Source organism: Cetorhinus maximus, chromosome 17, assembly GCF_964194155.1.
Source record: "Cetorhinus maximus chromosome 17, sCetMax3.hap1.1, whole genome shotgun sequence".
NCBI lineage: Eukaryota > Metazoa > Chordata > Chondrichthyes > Lamniformes > Cetorhinidae > Cetorhinus > Cetorhinus maximus.
Genome location: NC_135895.1, coordinates 73,118,484 through 73,138,807, shown reverse-complemented (window position 1 = coordinate 73,138,807; position 20,324 = coordinate 73,118,484). Strand labels below are relative to the sequence as shown.

General features: G+C 47.6%; 1 protein-coding gene across 1 annotated transcript in view; it reads right to left on the bottom strand.

The window, feature by feature from the left end:
• The window catches only part of LOC144692683 (putative voltage-dependent R-type calcium channel subunit alpha-1E), a 902,642-nt gene extending 886,116 nt beyond the window's left edge, over positions 1-16,526 (bottom strand). The window contains 1 exon segment of the mRNA XM_078561778.1: positions 16,213-16,526. Within this exon segment, the coding sequence (XP_078417904.1) occupies positions 16,213-16,526 (314 nt within the window).
• Between the last annotated feature and the right edge of the window lie 3,798 nt (positions 16,527-20,324).

The window sequence follows — 20,324 nt, the reverse complement described above, 5'->3', positions numbered from 1 at the left end:
CCCCCTCCCCCGCCTTTACCATAGCCCTGCAAATCTTTTCTCTTCAGATAATTGTCCAATTCCTTTTAGAAAGCTAGGATTGAATCTGCTTCCACCTCACTCTCAGGCAGTGCATTCCACGTCCTAACCACTCGCTGCCTGACACGTGGCCCGTGGTTCTTTGGCCAATCGCCCTGAAGTGATGCTCCCTGGTTCAGGACCCTTCGAGATGACCATGGCTCATCGTGAGGTTGTATCCATGGCCAGATGATCATTAGGCATGCAAATTTCTTGAAGCACGAGGACATCGATGTTGTGCATCTTCAACACGTTCTTGCGATACTCACACTTTGCCCAGGGAAGTCCCTCACTGTGGAGTTAGGCTGTTCTGAGCTCTCCTGGAATGTTGCTTGGCCCCTAACAGGGTGACCGGTGTTGTTGGACTGAAGACCAGGGCATCGTGGTTCGATGTTCATTTGCCGGATTGATGATATTAGATGTGACTTCTCGCTAAACAGGGTTGTATATGAAAGATGTGCACAGGAAAGAAACCAACACATTATTAAGCTTGGACAAAGAGGTGGGTTTAAGGAGGATCTTAAAGGAGGAAAGAGAGGTAGAGGAGGAATTCCAGAGCTTAGGACCTTGGCAAGTGAAGGTGCAGCTCCCTCTAATGCAACAATTTAAATGGGGGATGCACAAGCAACTAGATCTGGAGGAAAGCAGAGATCTTGGCAGGTTGTAGGGGCTGGAGGAGATTACAGAAATAGGGAAGGGTGTAGGGGCTGGAGGAGGTTACAGAGATAGGGAGGGTTGTAGGGACTGGAGGAGGTTACAGAGATAAGGAGGAGTGTAGGGCTGGAGGAGGTTATAGAGATAAGGAGGGGTGTAGGGGCTGGAGGAGGTTACAGAGATAGGGAGGGTTGTAGGGACTGGAGGAGGTTACAGAGATAAGGAGGGGTGTAGGGGCTGGAGGAGGTTATAGAGATAGGGAGTGTTATAGGGGCTGGAGGAGATTACAGAGATAGGGAGGAGTGGAGGAATTTGTGAACAAGGGTGGAAATTTTTAATTGATGTGCTGCTGTGGATCAGTGAACACGGAGCTGCTGAGTGAACAGGACTTGGCGTGAGTCAAGATGCGCAGCAACTGATTTTTGGATAATTCCAGATTATGCAGAGTGCAGATGGGAGAGCTTCGGAATGGTCTCTGTCTCGAGGTAACTAAGGCACGGATGAGAGGTTCAGCAGCAGACGAATTGCGGCAGGGCCGAGATGGGCGACATTTTGGAGATGGAAGTAGGTGGCCTTGATCGAGTGGGTATGGGGTCAGGGTTAAATAGATAGACAGCCTGGTCAAGCTTCAGATAGTGGCCAGGGAGATGGATGGAGTCGGTTTCTGGGAAGCGATGTTTGCATCAAGGACCAAAGGCTTTGGTCTTTCCAGACTGTGACTGGTTTTTAAATTCCATTTAAAAGCACTATTTTACCTCCATTCTCTCTAATCCTATCCTATCAATGTATCAGTAGTGGTTATGTTGCTCAACTAATGATGGGACATGAATTCAAACCTCCCTGTGGCAGCTTGGGGATTTAACTTCAGCTAATATCTAAAACTGGAATCAGGAGCTAGTTTCAGTAATGACGACCATTTAACTACCAATCGTGTACAAACATCTGATTCACTAATGCTCTTTGGAGAAGGAAATCTGCCGTCCTTACCCAGTCCGGCCTACATGTGACTCCAGACCCACAGCCATGTGGTTGACTTTTAATTGCCCTCTGAAATGGCTTAGCGTGCCACCCAGTTCAAGGGCAATTAGGGTGGGGCAACAAACAGTGGTCTTGCCAACGATGCCCACAGCCTGTGAATGAACTTTTAAAAAGATTTGAACATAGGCTGTGGACAACTGGTAAACCATTCATCACCAGATCTGTACATAAAGTGCCATTGGTTCTTGCTCTCCTCTTCACTATTCCAGGGTTATCCTGAAATCCTTAAAGATAACTCCAGATTCTCTTCTCCACTGAAAACTGTTACCTAACACTCATCTCCCTTTCATCCTCCACCCTCACCTCCAAAATCCAGAGCAAATAGCTCAGGAGCTTTCTTTTCAGCTAAGGTTAAGACCAGTTGTCTCTGCTGCTTCCCACTCTTCTCTCTTGTCCAACAAGCAAAATGGCCTTTAAAGCTATCCCTTCCCTAGCCATGAACTCATATCTTTTTGTAGTTTCTCAGCTGTTTCCCCTTGAACCTTCTCTGAGCTCATCTTTTCCATGAGACCCACCTCCTGTTCCCTCAATCTTATTCCCACTGAACACGCTGACCACTCATTCTCTTCCTGGCCCCCATGTTGTCCCATTTTGTTAGCGGTTCCTTCACCTCCATCGCTGTCCCTCTCTCCTTCACACCTAGCATCATTACCACCATCCATCAAAAAACCCTCTCTGACCCCTTTGTCTTGCAAAAAGCACCCCAACTCCAAACATCTCTTCCCCTGGGAAGTCCTTGAGAGCATATTGGCACCTCCCACATCAATCTTTACCACAGCTCCATGTTTGAATCCCTCAATCAGATTTCTACCCCTGCTATACCCCTTACCAAGGACACAAGTGACACCCTAAGTAACTGTGACCATGTTGCACCCTTCCTCCTTGTCCTTGTCGATCTGCCCCTTTGACATGGTTGGCCACACCATCTTCTTCCAATGCTTCTCCATTGTCCAGCTGGATGGGACTGCCCTCACCTGCTGCCATTCTTAGCTACTCATAGCCAGAGATTCACTTGCAAAGGCTTCTCTTCCCACTCATGTGTTGTTAGCTCTGGCTTCCCCCAAGGATCTGCCCTTGGCTCCCTTCTAATTCTCATTTACATGCTGCCCCTTGGCAACGTCATTCAAAAACATGTCAGTCTCCACATGTAGGCTGATAGCACCCAGTTCTATCTCACTGTCACCTCACCTGACCCCTCTATTGTCTCTGATTTGTCACACTGCTTGTCCGACATCCAGTACTGGATGAACAAAAATTTCCTCCAACTAAATATTGGGAAGGCTGAAGCCACTGTTTTCAGTCCCACAAATTCCATCCCTAGCCAGCGTGTCCATCTCTCTCACTGGTCACTGTCATAGGTTGACCTAGACTGTTAACAGCCTCGATGTTATATATGATCCTAAGTTGAGTCCTCGAGCACATATTTGCTGCAACATCAATCTGGCTTCTACCTCCATATCAACACTCCTTGCCTTTGCTGTGTCAGCTCATCTGCTGCTGAAGCCCTCATCCACACCTTTATTGCCTCTAAACTTCAGTATACCAAAGCTCTCCTGGCCATTCTCACATACACTTAAGATAATCTAAAATTCTGCTGCCTGGGTCCTAATGCGGACCAAGCTCCATCTCCCCATCACCACTGTGCTCGCTGGCCTACACTGGTTCCCCATCTGCCAAGATCTCTATTTTAAAATTCTGGTCATCTCTTTAACTTCCTTCAGCCCTACAACCCTCCGGGATAACTGCGCTCCTCCATTTCTGGCCTCTTGCGCATCTTCCATTTTAATTGCTCCACCATTGGAGGCTGTTCCTCCAGCTGCTTCAGCTCCAAACTCTGGAATCTCCTCCTTTACGGTGCTGCTTAAAATCTACCTCTTTGACCAAGCTTTTGGTCACTTTTGCTAGTATCTCTTTACTTGGAAAATTTTGTTTGTTAGCACTTTTTACTATGGAACCCCTTCCTATGTTAAAGGCACAATACAAATGCAAATTGTTGTTGCTGTTATCTTACAGTGCCTTGTCAAAGACTTTTTGAAAGTTTGTGTACACCAAATCCACCCAATTTCCCCTGTCCGCCATATTGGTCACTGCCTCAATGCACTCAATAGGGCTTTTCAGGCCCAATCTTCTGTTCTGAACTCCACATCGGCTGCTTCTTGAGAAGATGCAAATGATTAACAAGGGTGGTACCAGAACTGAGGTTTCACTTAGCAGGAGGGCTGAACAGGCTGGGGCTCGTCTCTAAGAAAGAAGGAGGCCAAGAGGTGACCTCCTAGAGGTCTTTTGATAGGGTAGATTTAAAGAAGGGGCTTCTACTTGTCGGGGAGATTAACACTGCAGCTCATAAATATAGAATGGGCGTTAATAAGTAAGGAATTGAAAGGAAACTTTTTTACCGAGTGGTGACTGTGGAACTCACTGTCACAAGGACTAGTTGAGGTGAAGAGAATAGACGCATCTGAGGGGGAGTGAGATAAATACATGAGAGAGAAATAACCTCAATAATAGTGATAGCTGGAAAGGGTTAGAGGCTTGTAGTAAGTATAACCACCAGCATAGACCTTGTGCGGATTGGCTGATTTCAGTACTTTTGGCTCCATGTAATTCCTTTCTCCCTCGAGATATTTGGTCATTTCCTTGGTAATTAAAGATTCCAAGACCTCCCCCCGCCGTGGATGTTAGACTGATTGGCCTGTAATTACCTAAATCAGCCCTGTCTTCCTTTTAAAAATGGCTATTACATTGATCATTCCCTGTTTCTCTAGTTCACATTTACTCTCAATGAATTGCTGAAATATTGGTGGTAACTTTAATCTAACCGGCTGGAAGCTGGTAAGTTGGGATGGGATGACCATTTTTAACTCTCCACTGACTTCAACATATAGTAACAGAGGGCAGGGGTGCCAGGCTGCCACCCCATACCCAACTTTCTCTCTTTACAGCCGATTAGGTAACCGCTATCGTCATAATATCTGGAGGGCCTGCTATTTCTTCCCCCTTTCTCTTGGGATCCTGGGATGTATTCTGGTTTCATTTAAGTGCCAGGCAGCACTCTCACCTCTGAGGCAGGAGGTTGGGGGGGTTGAAGGCCCAGTCCAGGTACTTGAGCACATAATCTGTGCTGACGCGCTCAGTGCAGTGCTGAAGGAGTGCTGCACTGTCGGAGACGCCATCTTTTGGATGAGACATTAAATCGAAGTCCTGGTGTAGATGTAAAAAATTCCATGCACTATTTCGAAGAACAATGGGGATGGGGGGTTGGTGTTCAGCCTGGTGTCCTGGCCAATATTTATTCCTCAACCAACAGCGCTAAAAGAGATTATCTGGGTTTCTTTCATAATATTGTTTGTGGGATCCTGCTGTGTGCAAATTGTCCAAGTACTTCCCGCATTACAACAGTGACTACATTTTAGAAGCACTTCATTGGCTGTAAAATGATTTGGGGTGTCCTGAATAGTAAATGTCAGGATATCTTCCTTTCTATTTTCTTGCATTTAATTCTTTCATCTGTTCTTTTCCCTCTTACTGAATGCCTCTCCTATGATTTACTGTGATACCTCTCTGAGCGCACCTGAGAATGGATACAGCCAGAGGCTGGCTCCGTGCTGCAGTATCGAGGGCTTACAAGACACCAACTGTCGACTGCAAGCCACTTGAAGCCGAGCGGGAGTGAGTCACCCAGTTAAACCATACTGACACCGACACTTGCCACTGCTGCTCAGGCACTAATTGGTTCACAGAGACTCCTGTATCTGTAGTAAATTGTTGCAAACACAACACTTCACACCCTCCGCAACTGGGTTGCAATTACACCACGTGATGCAATTCAACTGCAGCATATGTTTAAAGGATTGGTTTTTATAACAAAAACACTTTCGTAATTCCACTGTGTCGACAGGCAAAGGGCAACACAAAGCAGGGAGGGGAATGGTTTAGTCACTGAGCTGATGCAAACACTTGCATTTCCTTGAATATGGAAGTTATTGGAATGATCTGATTGAGCAGTTTCACATGATTAAAGGTAGAGAGAAAATATTTCTGCTGGTGGAGGGGGGAGGGGGTTCAGAGCAAGGAGGGAGCGGGGAAGAACCTTAAAAATTAGAACATTTCTTCACACGAAGGGGAGTGAAATTCTGGTACTCTCTCCCTTCAGAAAGGCTGTAAACGTTATAGAACAATAGAAGTATTTGAGGCTGAGATTGATAGCTTTGTCTTTCTTAAGATTCTGCAGCTAAGGAAGATAGATGGAGTTGAGGTGCAGATGCATTTTGATCGAACTGAATGATGAAACAGGCTTTCTCCTGTTCCCAGTGTACCTGATGGGGACAGTGTAGAGGGAGATTTACTCTGTATCTAACCCCGGGCTGTACCTGTCCTGGGAGTGTTTGATGGGACAGTGTAGAGGGAGCTTTACTCTGTATCTTGATTTACTGTGAGCTAGTGGGAACCTAGTGATGAGGCAGGGGTGGTGAGAGCTTAGGGGGTGGAGAGAGGGTGCATCTACATCAGTGCCTGAAGCCCTGGGTAGGGAGGGGAGGGGGGAGTGGGTAAACAATTTGGCACCCACCCCATCACTCTCAAGTCATCCCTGGCAGTGATTGGGTCAAGATAAGGTTGGATTCCACAGTAATTCACCCTGCAGTTGTTTCAATCCACAGTCTTATTGTTTAAGCTCACAACTGAAGAATGTGGGTCAGTCAGAGAGCAATCCAGGTACAGGTTGGAATACTTCTAATTTTCACAAGCTTTTCATAACTACCCTGGGAGTGTTTGATGGGGACAGTATAGAGGGGGCTTTACTCTCTATCTAACCACGGGGTGTACCTGTCCTGGGAGTGTTTGATGGGACAGTATAGAGGGAGCTTTACACTGTATCTAACCCCATGCTGTACCTGTCCTGGGAGTGTTTGATGGGACAGTGTAGAGGGAGCTTTACACTGTATCTAACCCCATGCTGTACCTGTCCTGGGAGTGTTTGATGGGACAGTGTAGAGGGAGCTTTACACTGTATCTAACCCCATGCTGTACTTGTCCTGGGAGTGTTTGATGGGACAGTGTAGAGGGAGCTTTACACTGTATCTAACCCCGTGCTGTACCTGTCCTGGGAGTGTTTGATGGGACAGTGTAGAGGGAGCTTTACACTGTATCTAACCCTGTGCTGTACCTGTCCTGGGAGTGTTTGATGGGACAGTGTAGAGGGAGCTTTATACTGTATCTAACCCCTTGCTGTACCTGTCCTGGGAGTGTTTGATGGGACAGTGTAGAGGGAGCTTTACACTATATCTAACCCCGTGCTGTACCTGTCCTGGGAGTGTTTGATGGGACAGTGTAGAGGGAGCTTTACACTGTATCTAACCCCATGCTGTACCTGTCCTGGGAGTGTTTGATGGGACAGTGTAGAGGGAGCTTTACACTATATCTAACCCCATGCTGTACCTGTCCTGGGAGTGTTTGATGGGACAGTGTAGAGGGAGCTTTACACTGTATCTAACCCCATGCTGTACCTGTCCTGGGAGTGTTTGATGGGACAGTGTAGAGGGAGCTTTACACTGTATCTAACCCCATGCTGTACCTGTCCTGGGAGTGTTTGATGGGACAGTGTAGAGGGAGCTTTACACTGTATCTAACCCCGTGCTGTACCTGTCCTGGGAGTGTTTGATGGGAAGTGTAGAGGGAGCTTTACACTGTATCTAACCCCGTGCTGTACCTGTCCTGGGAGTGTTTGATGGGAACAGTGTAGAGGGAGCTTTACTCTGTATCTAACCCTGTGCTGTACCTGTCCTGGGAGTGTTTGATGGGAAGTGTAGAGGGAGCTTTACTCTGTGTCTAACCCCGTGCTGTACCTGTCCTGGGAGTGTTTGAAGGGGACAGTGTAGAGGGAGCTTTACTCTGTATCTAACCCTGTGCTGTACCTGTCCTGGGAGTGTTTGATGGGGACAGTGTAGAGGGAGCTTTACTCTGTATCTAACCCTGTGCTGTACCTGTCCTGGGAGTGTTTGATGGGACAGTGTAGAGGGAGCTTTACACTGTATCTAACCCGATGCTGTACCTGCCCTGTAAGTGTTTGATGGGAAGTGTAGAGGGAGCTTTACACTGTATCTAACCCTGTGCTGTACCTGTGCTGGGAGTGTTTGACGGGAAGTGTAGAGGGATATTTGTTTTGCCTTTCACTTGGTGTGTAGCTTGCCACTGTAGCCTTTAATCAAAGAGGTTGAGAAGTAGCTGCAGGAGATTCACTCCTCAGCATCACTACATTAAATATTAAGCTGTGTTTATCATTCAGCGAGGTGTGTGCGCCTAACAGAATATAAATCAGCATTTTAACACCAACTGCCCAAGGGCAGGGCCAGCTTCCAACAGGGATTCCAATGTGCCATCCCATAATCTGGATGATGGAAAATGACACACGTTGAGTTGTTGGCAGTCAGGTTAACTGCCAGCTCCACACTCTGTTTTGCGAGTACCCCCAACACAGTGATTTGGACTTGATATGCACTGATCCATGGAATATTAATTATTCAGAAAAAAGCAGTAATCCATTGCTGAACTTGTCTCACTCACCTCCTAATGTTCCAAGCAGGTCCTGCATTTACACTTGGAGCTGGCGAAAATCACACTTCACGACGAGTGCAGTAATCACACTTAATGCTATTTCAGAGTGTGAATAATCAGGCTCTCATATGCAAAAAAATTAACCACCAAAGCAAACCATTAGCTTTCACTTCTGGTTATCGGTTATTCTGTACATAAATTATCCAAACCCCTCGATTAGATTCCAGTCTGTAACTCACTCCCGGGTATCCGTTATTCTATATATAAACCACCCCGAACCCCTCGATTAAATTCCAGTCTGTAACTCACTCCCTGGTATTTGTTATTCTATATATAAACCACCCCGAACCCCTCGATTAGATTCCAATCTGTAACTCACTCCTGGGTATCCGTTATTCTATATATAAACCACCTCGAACCCCTCAATTAGATTCCAGTTTATAACTCACTCCCGGGTATCCGTTATTCTATATATAAACCACCCAAAACCCTCGATTAGATTCCAGTGTGTAACTCACTCCAGGGTATCTGTTATTCTGTACATAAACCACCCAAGGTCCTTGATACAAGGCTATGGGGAAAGAGGAGGCATCTGGATTAGTTTGAGATTGATACAGGGCTATTAGGAAAGGAGTAGGGCAGTGGGATTAGTTTGCGATGGGGAGAGTGTTAGCAGTGGGATTAGTTTGGGATCAATACAGGGCTATGTGGAGAGTGCAGGGCAGTGGGGTTAGTTTGGGATTAATACAGTGCTGGGGGAGAGAACGGGGCAGTGGGATTAGTTTGGGATTGATACAGGTCTATGTGGAGAGAACGGCGCAGTGGGATTAGTTTGAGGTTGATATAGGGCTATGGGGAGACAGTGAGATTAGTTTGGGATTGATATAGGGCTATGGGGAGACAGTGGGATTAATTTGGGATTGATACAGGCCTATGGGGAGAGAGCGGGCAAGTGGTTTCGGTTTCAGATTGATAGAGATATAGCTAGAGAAATTGAGGCAGTGGGATTAATTTGGGCTGATCTTGCATAGGAATGGTAGAGAATAGAAGGGCTGAATGGCCTCTTTCTATGCTGTAAACATCTATTTTGCATCTGTCCAATGAAAGCACACTCGCAATACTCTTGAAATCAGCTAACTCCATAAGCACTGGGGTTTGCAAATCCTTCTCTGCATCCGATACTCATTACTGACCAGTTGAAAGTACCTGGATGCTTGCACTCAATTTATTGAGTTAGTGGAGTGCGATGTTTGGCTCACGATCATCAGCAAGGTTATGGGAAGGATCATCAACAGTGTTATGAAGCAGTGCTTGCTCAGCAATAACCTGTTCACTAACGTTCGGTTTGGGTTCTGCCAGGGTCACTCAGCTCCTGACCTCGTTCCAGCCTTGGTCCAAACATGGACCAAAGAGCTGAAATCCTGAGGTGAGGTGAGAGTGACTGCCCTTGACATTTGACCAAGTGTGGCATCAAGGAGCCCCAGCAAAACTGGATTCAATGGAAATCAGGGAGTAAACTCTCCACTGGTTGGAGTCATACCTAGCACAAAGGAAGATGGTTGTGGTTGTTGGAAGCCAATCATTTCAGACCCAGGACATCACTGCAGGAGTTCCTCAGAGTGAAGTGTTAGATTTAACCATTTTATCAATTTCAGCCATTTTATCAAAGAATCCTAGAGCCATTTCGGCACAGAAAGCTATCCAGCCCATCGAGTCCATGTCAGCTCTCTGTAGAGCAAACAGTCAGAGTCACTGTCCCCGCTCTATCCCCAAGGTCCTGCATGTTTATTTCCCTCAACTCCCCTTTCAATTTCCTGTTGAAATTATTCATCGTCTCTGCTTCCACCCCACTCGTGGGCAGTGAGTTCCAGGTCATCACCACTCGCTGTGTAAACAAGTTCTTCCTCACATTCCCCCTGTATCCCTTGTTCAAAACCTTAAATCTGTGTCCCCCAGTCCTTGTAACATCAGCCAATGGGAACAGCTTTGCTTTGTCTACCTTATCTAAACCTGTCCTAATCTCGTACCCCTCTATCAAATCTCCCCTCAATCTCCTTTGCTCCAAGGAGAACAACCAGCTTCTCCAACCTAACCTTGTAACTAAAATCCCTCATCCCTGACACCATTCTGGTAAATCTCCTCCGCACCCTCTCAAGGACCCTCACATCCTTCCTAAAGTGTGGTGACCGGAACTGGACACAGTATTCTAGTTGGGGCCTAACCAGAGCTTTATAAAGGTTCAGCATAACTTCCCTGCTTTTGTACTCAATACCTCTGTTTACGAAGCCCAATCCCATCTGCTTTGCTAACCGCACTCTCAATATGTCCTGTTACCTTCAAAGGTCGATGTACATGAACCCCCAGGTCCCTCTGCCCCATACACTCTTTACAATTGTGTCATTTAGTCTATTTGCCTCGCTCTTGCCCTTCTGCCAAAATGCATCAGCTCACAGTTCCCTGTATTATATTCCACCTGCCACCTGTCTGCCCATGTCCTCTTGCAGTCAGTTGGCATCATCCTCACTGTACGCCACTCCTCCAAGTTTGGTATCATCTCTGCATTCCAATATCCAAATCATTAATTATAACAAATCAAAAGCATTGAAACACTATTGTCCACCATCCTCCTGAAAAGACCTTCCCTTCATCACAAGGTCAGAAGTGGGGGTGTTTGCTGATGATTGCACAATGTTCAGCACCATTTGTAACTCCTCAGATACTGAAACAGTCCATGCCTGCATCCAGAATTGAGTTGCTAAGTTCCACAATACATGGCTGCTGAGAAAACTGAAGTTTCAAAAAGAAGTGTAAAATAATCTTTAAAAAAATGATGGTATCAATAAAAGTAACCATTAAGATGTTAGATTGTCATAAAATCCCAACTGGATCGCTAACATTCTGAAGGAAATCTGCTGTCTTACCATTCAGGCCCATATGTGACTTCAATCATACATCAAGTCCTGTCAAAAGGCTCAGCCACATCAGGGACAAGTTAATCCGCTTGATTGGCACCCCTTCCACAACCTTAAACATTCATTCCCTCTCCCACCGACGCACAATGGCAGCAATATGCACCATGTACAAGATACACAGCAGCTCGCCGAGGTTCCTTAGGCAGTGCCTTCTAAACCCATGGCCTCTACCACCTTGGAGGCCAAAGGCAGCAGATAGGTGGGAACACCACCACCTGGAAGTTCCACTCCAAGCCACTCACCATCCTGACTTGGAAATATATCGCCGTTCCTTCACTGTCGCTGGGTCAAAATCCTGGAACTCCCTCTCTAACAGCACTGTGGGTGTACCTACACCACATGGACTGCAGCAGTTCAAGAAGGCAGCTCACCACCACCTTCTCAAGGGGCAATTGGGGATGGGCAATAAATGCTGGCCCAGCCAGCGACGCCCACATCCCATGAGTGTATGAAGAAAAAGCTGTATTTCTAGCTGATTGTATATTCTCTTTGAACACTGAACCCTGCCTTCACAACCTGCTGCTGCAGCAAGAACAATTCAATTTGAGAAATTTCCAATTGGTATGAATCTTTATTCCAATAAAATCAGGGCTTTGCTGAGATGGGAAGAGGAACAAAGGTCCAAGAAAATTGACAGGAGAAAAGGTGGAGCAATAACTGGGAATGTACAGACAACAGAAGCTCTTCTAAAACACTGGAAACCAAAACCATGACGCATCAAGATTATTTTTCTGTTATTCCACGTCTCCTCTTCGGATAGAATCATAGAAATTTATAGCATGGAAGGAGGCCATTCGGCCCATTGTGTCCACACCAGCCGACAAGTAGCCATCCAGCCTAATCCCACTTTCTAGCCTTTAGTCCATAGTTTTGTAGGTTACAGCATCTCAAGTACATATCCAAGTACTTCTTAAATGTTCTGCGGGTTTCTGCCTCTACCACCCTTTCAGACTGAGAAGCCCATATCTCGAGTATGCTCTGGGTCAAAACATTTCCCTTTGAATCCCCCCTGAACCTCCTATCTCTTACCCTAACTTAATGTCCCTCTGGTAATGGACCCTAACCAAGGGGAGAAAGATCTTCCTGTCCACTCTACCCTGACCCCCTTCATGTTTGTATATACTTCGGTTATGTCTCTGCTCAGCCTTCTCTGTTTCAAAGAAAACAATCCCAGCCTGTCCAATCTCTCCACATAACAAAAATTCTCTGGTCCAGGCAACATCCTTGTTGCTGGGTTGAAATCCTGGAACTCCCTCCCTAACAGCACTGTGGGTGTATGTACACCACATGGGCTGCAGCGGTTCAAGAAGGCAGCTCAGCACCACCTTCTCAAGGGAAATTAAGGATGGGGAATAAATGCTGGCCCAGCCAGCGACACCCACATCCCATGTATGAATAAGTAAAATCTCCTCTGCATCTTTCCTAGTGCGGTAATATCTTTTCTACAGTGCAGTGATTAGAAATACACAGACTCTAGCTCAAAGGCTAAGCAACATGTGCCTTTCGAGTCGCTCACCCAAAGCAAGATTAGGGGTGGGGGGCTCGAATGAGTGGCAGGGAAGCGGGAAGGGTATTTAAAGGACTACTGCATGTGTGCTAAATGAAGAAGGTGGTGGAAGGGGCATTGTGCAGGGGCAAAGTGTGTATACTTTGTGATTTAGTGATTGAAAACTGGATCTTGGCCTGGCCTGGCCTGAATCACAGACCTACCAGGCAAAAACCAGTCTCCTGGACTCTCCCAATGCCACTCCCTTTAGTTAGGTGAGGATCGGCCCACAATGGAGACAGCTAACTCACTCACTCCTTCTCTACCCACCTCCCCAATGAGAAGGAGAGCCCACTACCTCTCATTTGGTGATTCCTTCCATCCCCAGCAGCAAGACTGAGAGCTGAAGCACACTTCTGGAGGGCATCAGAATTTGGACTGGGCATTTGGTGACTGTGGAACTGTTTCCCTGTCTCTTTTGCCCCCTTTACCATCCCTACCCAGAGATCCGAGAAATCTCTCGGAATGGGCAACAAACGGCAGCAATGCTTAAGCTACTAATACATCTTAAAAGAAATAACATTCGCACCATACAGATGATCTCCAACAAGAGTCTAACCACTTTTCCTTACCATTCAGTGACATTGCCATCATCGAATCCCCACCATCAATATAGTGGGGGTAAACATTGACCAGCAACTTAATTAATATAAATGGCATGGCTACTAGAGAAGATCAGGATACAGAACACAGAGTGCAGTTAACCCTTTGTGTAACAGCTGGGAGAAAGCAACAAACATTTATGAGGCAGGGGAACTTGGGAGGTTTGGTCTGAAGCAGGCACACATGGGCTCCCTCAAGACAGAGCATCCCCCTCAGGGTTAATCCCCAGAGTCGAGGGAAACCTCCCAAAGATGCCTCGGGTCAAGTCAAGTGCCATCTCAGGACAGCTAGCGTGTGGCAGATGGAGAGCTGGAATCAGTGCTAACTTGAATCATAAGCCATCTTCCTGCATTACAATTCTACTCTGCCAGCACACTCCTGCCCTTACTAACAGGCAGAATTACCCGAAATTGTTAAATATCATGCATTCAGAGGTTATTTCTGCCAGGAAAACACAGATCTGACTATCTATTGGCTGAATCACAATGCCCCAGTGAGCATTCACAGAGTTCAACTAATAACCACAGTTGCCAATTCCAAACTATAATTGTGTTTTGGCACAGCCATTTCCAGATAGATGGGATTGGGGTTGAGTGCAGGCAGGGATCCTAACTTTCATTCCTGCCCAAATCTCTCATAAAGGGGCAAGGACTGCCCAACAAAGGATTCTTAACGAACTTTTCCTTCCCCATTCAATAAGACAATGATCTCATAGTTGCTTGGTAGTATAGAACTTGAGTATTGCTAAAAAGAGACATGCTGTCAAAGCTTTCCATCAGGATAGATGCAAGAATGCCAAATTTCAAAGGAATAACAATTTATCCTGCATGTGAAAAGGGTGCTGATTGGTTGGCAAGATAGTTCTGATTGGTTGAAACATTGCCATGGTGAATGCACTAGGGAGCTAATGTCCCATGCTTTTGTTTATTCAAAAAAGGTGCAATGCCTGGACATGTTCCTTTTTACTGCAGAGGACAGGTCCCTGCATATGACCATATGTAACTTCCAGCAAGTGTTAGTGAGCTATGTTGTGAGCCCAACTGATAATCTTAAATTGGTTGTTAGTGTCATTCTTAGCACACTTGAGATTGTTCAGTAAGTGCCGTCCAATCACAGAATCTCATTTAACATTAGACATTATACATCAAATATGCTGCCTCAAAGCTGCAGGATAATGGCTACACCAATCAGACGATTGCTCGCAGTGCATTGTGTATACTCATGACTGGGCCTAAGGCCATCACTTTCAGCCCTGAAAAATGCCGATTCTACCTCAGTTAAGGGTAAAGTATCTCAAAAATTTGAGCAACAGGCGAAGCTGCCGTTTCAAGTTGTTACAATGCAGTGGCAACACAAGTGGTGTTTTCCACCATCAGGATGCTGTCGTTAAACCAAAAAGACAAACCAAAATGAACTACCACACAAACGAGTAATGTGGTATAGGAATTTGAGTTCCAGTGTAATACCATGTACAAAGACCATACATGGCAACAACTCTCGGATTGTATTAAACAGCACCCTCCCTTCAACTGTTCGCAACAGGCAAAGTACTGACCAAACTCAACCAACCTGTTCTTACAAAACTCAAAACATAATGTCTACCATTAGATGTGAGTCCACAATTGGATGGCACTGACTGAACAATTTCAAGTGTGCTATGAATTACACTAACAACCAATTTAAGGTTGTCAGTCAGGCTCACAATGTAGCTCACTAACACGTGCTCGAAGCTACATATATTCATGCACAGGGACCTGTTCTCTGCGGGCAAAAGGAACATGTCTAGGCATTGCATCTTTTTTGAACAAAAAAAACAAGGGGGCAATAGCTCTCTGGTGCATTCACCATGGTAATGTCTCAGCCAATCAGAGCCCACTCACCAACCAATCATCACTCTTTTCTCATGAACTATAAATTGTTGTTCCCTTTGAAATTTGGCATTCTTACATCTGTCCTGATGAGTGCAAGATGAAAAGTTTTGACAGCATGTCTCTTTCTTCAGCAATACTCAATTGTCTCAGAGCCACAACATTGCTGTTTATGTTCCTACAACTGAACCACATTACTAACAATAGCACATGGGCCCTAACACCTCGCCACGCCTGTGAAGATGTAGCGCTGCTAACAAATGCCAAATACGTCCATTCTCTCTTTGTGTTCTCCTGCTATTGCCACCCTTCCCCTCCACAACCAAGAAGGAAACATCATAAGCACTGGTCGCCTTATTCCTCAGCACAACTTTAACCACCAAGCTGAACCACACCGGCACATTCGCCACCCACCCTTCCCTGGTCTTCACCCAGACATGGTGTGGGCAAAGATATGGGAAGGAGAAAGTACAGAAAAAAAAACCCAATCATCATTTGATAGAAATGGGATTGAATTGAATTCAAGTTGGGGAAGTCAATGGGAGGTGTATGGAGAGGTGGAAGGAGAAGAAGGAAGAGTCAATGGGAAAGGAGATTGGCCAATGGGGAAACGAGAGAGAAGAGTCAATGGGAAAGAGGTTGGAAGGTGACTGAAGAATTAATGGAGATATGGAGGGGGAGGTAATGGAGAGATGGAGGGAGAGGGAATGGAGAGATGGAGGGGGAGGGAATGGAGAGATGGAGGGAGAGGGAATGGAGAGGTGGAGGGAGAGGGAATGGAGAGGTGGAGGGAGAGGAAATGGAGAGGTGGAGGGAGGGGGAATGGAGAGGTGGAGGGAGAGGGAATGGAGAGGTGGAGGGAGAATCAAGAGATATTTAAACCAAACTGTTCGGTTGTAAGATGCAACCTTTGGAAGGATATGGCCACTCGATGACCTTCCTGGCCGATTTCCTGACGATATTGTCCTCCCCGAACAGGAAGAGCGATCTGTTGGCTGTCAGGCAGTTGTGTCGGACGGGGATGGGGTTGTAAAGGGCCATGGTGCGGGCTCTCTGCGCCCTGGACTGTTTAAATCGTCCCGAGCCCTCAGCCGCCGCCGCCACCACCGCCGCCGCCGCTGCTCCCGCTGCCGCCGCCGCCGTGCTGCCTGGCACGGGCACCTGGTGCCGGCTCCTGCTCTGCTCGGAGCCCCCATCCACCGATATCCCACTCATCGCATCCCCGAACCGAGCCATCCTGCAGGAAGGGAGGGAAGGTGGGTGAATGAGGATAGAGAGAGAGAGAGAGAGAGAGAACTGGTTGAGCCTCAGACTGAGAGCCTCGGAAGCTGCTTCCCAAAGGCAAAAAATCTGCAATAGTCTCGCTCAAACAGAAAGCACCTTCCTCACATCCCAATCCAGAGAGGGAGGGAGGAGATAGACAGGGGAGGGGGGCAATTACAAATGAGCAGCCCTCCCTCCACACACACACACACTCGGCTGTAACCCACTGGGCACCAGCAGAGAGAATGTGGAATAAATCAAATCCTCGCACAAACAGCCTTCATCTGCTCATTGCTGCCGAGGAGCCATGCTGTCATCGCCAAGTGCCTGATGATGTTTAATTCATTGTTAAACAAATGCCACCCACCCACCCCCATCTCTCCACCCTGGCCTAAAGCGAGAGACAGGCACTCAGAGAGAGAGAGAGAGAGGGAGAGAGATGCTGCTGTTTACACTGGCGCCAGCCTGGAGACCCCACCACCCCCTAGGGGAGCAGCTTTTGGGTCACCGCTTGTCCCAGAGTGGCCCAGGGCATTGGAGTTGTGTTGACCCAGATGGCATCCACACAGAGGCAGGAGCAGCAGACAAGTCCCCTTGTTAACCCCTCACCCCTCACCCCTCACCTCAATGAGGACATTGCCTCTGTACTATTTGCCCCCGTTCTGTTGCCCTGAATACTGACCCCCCACTTCCAGCAGCTGGCATCTGAGTATCAGGGAGCTGGGGTGAGAGGGCCCTTCCGAAGACAGGAATCTCTCTCTCTCTCTGGGGGTGGGGGGGGTGGGAATGGGGGGTTAAAGTTGTCCTGCCCCCGCCTCCTGCACCCAAAGTGCTCGCTCGCTTCTCAGCAGAAAGACGGACCCAATCGCGAAAAGCAATCCACTCCCGCCCCCCCCGCAACCTCAATAATAAAACACAAACAGCCAGGGGGGAAATATTCCTCGGGTTCTTATTGTGTGACCCCCGCAAAGGAATGGGACTCAGGAGAGGAGGCAGTGCGGCCGGCCGGCTGCGGGCTCGGGAGTTGAGGAGCAGGGCGCTGGGTGAGCCTCACTGGATTGACACACACACAGACACAGTGAGTGAGGGTAGAGTGAGCCGGACCCCCTGGGGAATGGGGCTGTTCAGACAGACTCACACTGCCGCCTCTGGAGCAAGGCACAGAATGGCAGCAAACACACCGAGTGTTCAGCACCAGGTAACAGTCCCTCACAGCAACACCCCGTCCCCAAAACACAACCGGTCAACAACACCCCAAAACACAGCCCGCCCAAAAAAAAGCACCGCCCCCCCCCCAAAAAAACCCAAAACACAGCCCGCCCAAAACCCCCAAAACACAACCCTCCCAAAAACAACCCCACAAAAAACCCCAAAACACAGCCTGCCCAAACACCCCCCAAAAACCCCGAAACACAGCCTGCCCAAAAACAGCCCCACAAAAAACCCCAAAACACAGCCTGCCCAAACAAACACCCCCCAAAAAACCCCAAAACACAGCCTGTCCAAACAAACACCCCCCCAAAAACCCCAAAACACAGCCTGCCCAAAAACACCCCCTAAAAAAACCCAAAACACAGCCTGCCCAAAAACAGCCCCACAAAAAACCCCAAAACACAGCCTGCCCAAACAAACACCCCCCAAAAAACCCCAAAACACAGCCTGCCCAAACAAACACCCCCCAAAAAACCCCAAAACACAGCCTGCCCAAACAAACACCCCCCAAAAAACCCCAAAACACAGCCTGTCCAAACAAACACCCCCCCAAAAACCCCAAAACACAGCCTGCCCAAAAACACCCCCTAAAAAAACCCAAAACACAGCCTGCCCAAAAACACCCCCTAAAAAAACCCAAAACACAGCCTGCCCAAAAACACCCCCTAAAAAAACCCAAAACACAGTCTGCCCAAAAACAGCCCCCCAAAAAACCCAAAACACAGCCTGCCCAAAAACACCCCCTAAAAAACCCCAAAACACAGCCTGCCCAAAAACACCCCCTAAAAAAACCCAAAACACAACCTGCTCAAAAACACCCCCAAAAAAACCCAAAACACAGCCTGTCCAAAAACACCCCCTAAAAAAATCCAAAACACAGCCTGCCCAAAAACACCCCCAAAAAAACCCAAAACACAGCCTGTCCAAAAACACCCCCTAAAAAAACCCAAAACACAGCCTGCCCAAAAACACCCCCTAAAAAAACCCAAAACACAGCCTGCCCAAAAACACCCCCTAAAAAACCCAAAACACAGCCTGCCCAAAAACACCCCCTAAAAAAACCCAAAACACAGCCTGCCCAAAAACACCCCCAAAAAAACCCAAAACACAACCTGCCCAAAAACACCCCCAAAAAAACCCAAAACACAGCCTGCCCAAAAACACCCCCTAAAAAACCCAAAACACAGCCTGCCCAAAAACACCCCCAAAAAAACCCAAAACACAACCTTCCCAAAAACACCCCCAAAAAAACCCAAAACACAGCCTGCCCAGAAACACCCCCTAAAAAACCCAAAACACAGCCTGCCCAAAAACACCCCCTAAAAAAACCCAAAACACAGCCTGGCCAAAAACACCCCCAAAAAACCCCAAAACACAACCTGTCCAAAAACACCCCCCCAAAAATACCCCACAACACAACCTGCCCAAAAACTCCCCCAAATCACAACCCCCAAAACAAACCCTAACATAATCTCCCCAAAACACACAACCCTAAAACACCTGCTAAAATACAATCCCCAAAACACAACCCCCTAAAACACATCATCCAACAAAGAACCCCAAAATACAATCCACCCAAAACACCCTCCCAAAAACAACCCCCATAACACAACCCCTCAAAACAACCTGCCCCAAACACCACCCCTAACACCGCAACCACCTAACACCCCCAACCCCACCTCCAGCACTTACCCCAAAAAAAACACCACCCAAACACCCACCCCAAAACCTATTCCACAAATACCCCCTAACACCCCTGCCCCCAACACACCCCCTAACACCCACAGCCCCTAACAACTACCCCACAGATACACCCCCTAACACCTCCAACTCTAACACTCACACTCCACCCCCTAATGCACACTCCACCCCCTAACGCACACACCCCATCCCCTCACGCTCACACCCCATCCCCTCACGCTCACACCCCAACCCCTAACACACACACCCCAACCCCTAACACACACATCCCACCCCTAACACTCACTCCCCACCCCCTAACACACACATCCCACCCCCTAACACACACATCCCACCCCCTAACACACAGATCCCACCCCGTAACACACACATCCCACCCCCTAACAGTCACACCCCACCCCCTAACACTCACACCCCACCCCCTAACACTCACACCCCACCCCCTAATGCACACATCCCACCCCCTAACGCACACATCCCACCCCTAACACATACATCCCACGTCTAACACTCACACCCCACCCCCTAACACTCACATCCCACCCCCTAACGCACACATCCCACCCCCTAACGCACACATCCCACCCCCTAACGCACACATCCCACCCCCTAACGCACACATCCCACCCCCTAACGCACACATCCATGCCAATACACACATCCCACTCCTAACATTCACACCCCACCCCCTAACACACACATCACCCTCTAACACTCACACACCAGCCCCTAATACACACATCCCGCTCCCTAATACACACAGCCAGAACCCCAACATGCACCCCCACTCCAAAACCTAAACACATACCGCCAAATCTAACACATACCCCTCATCCCAATACCTACAAACACACCCCC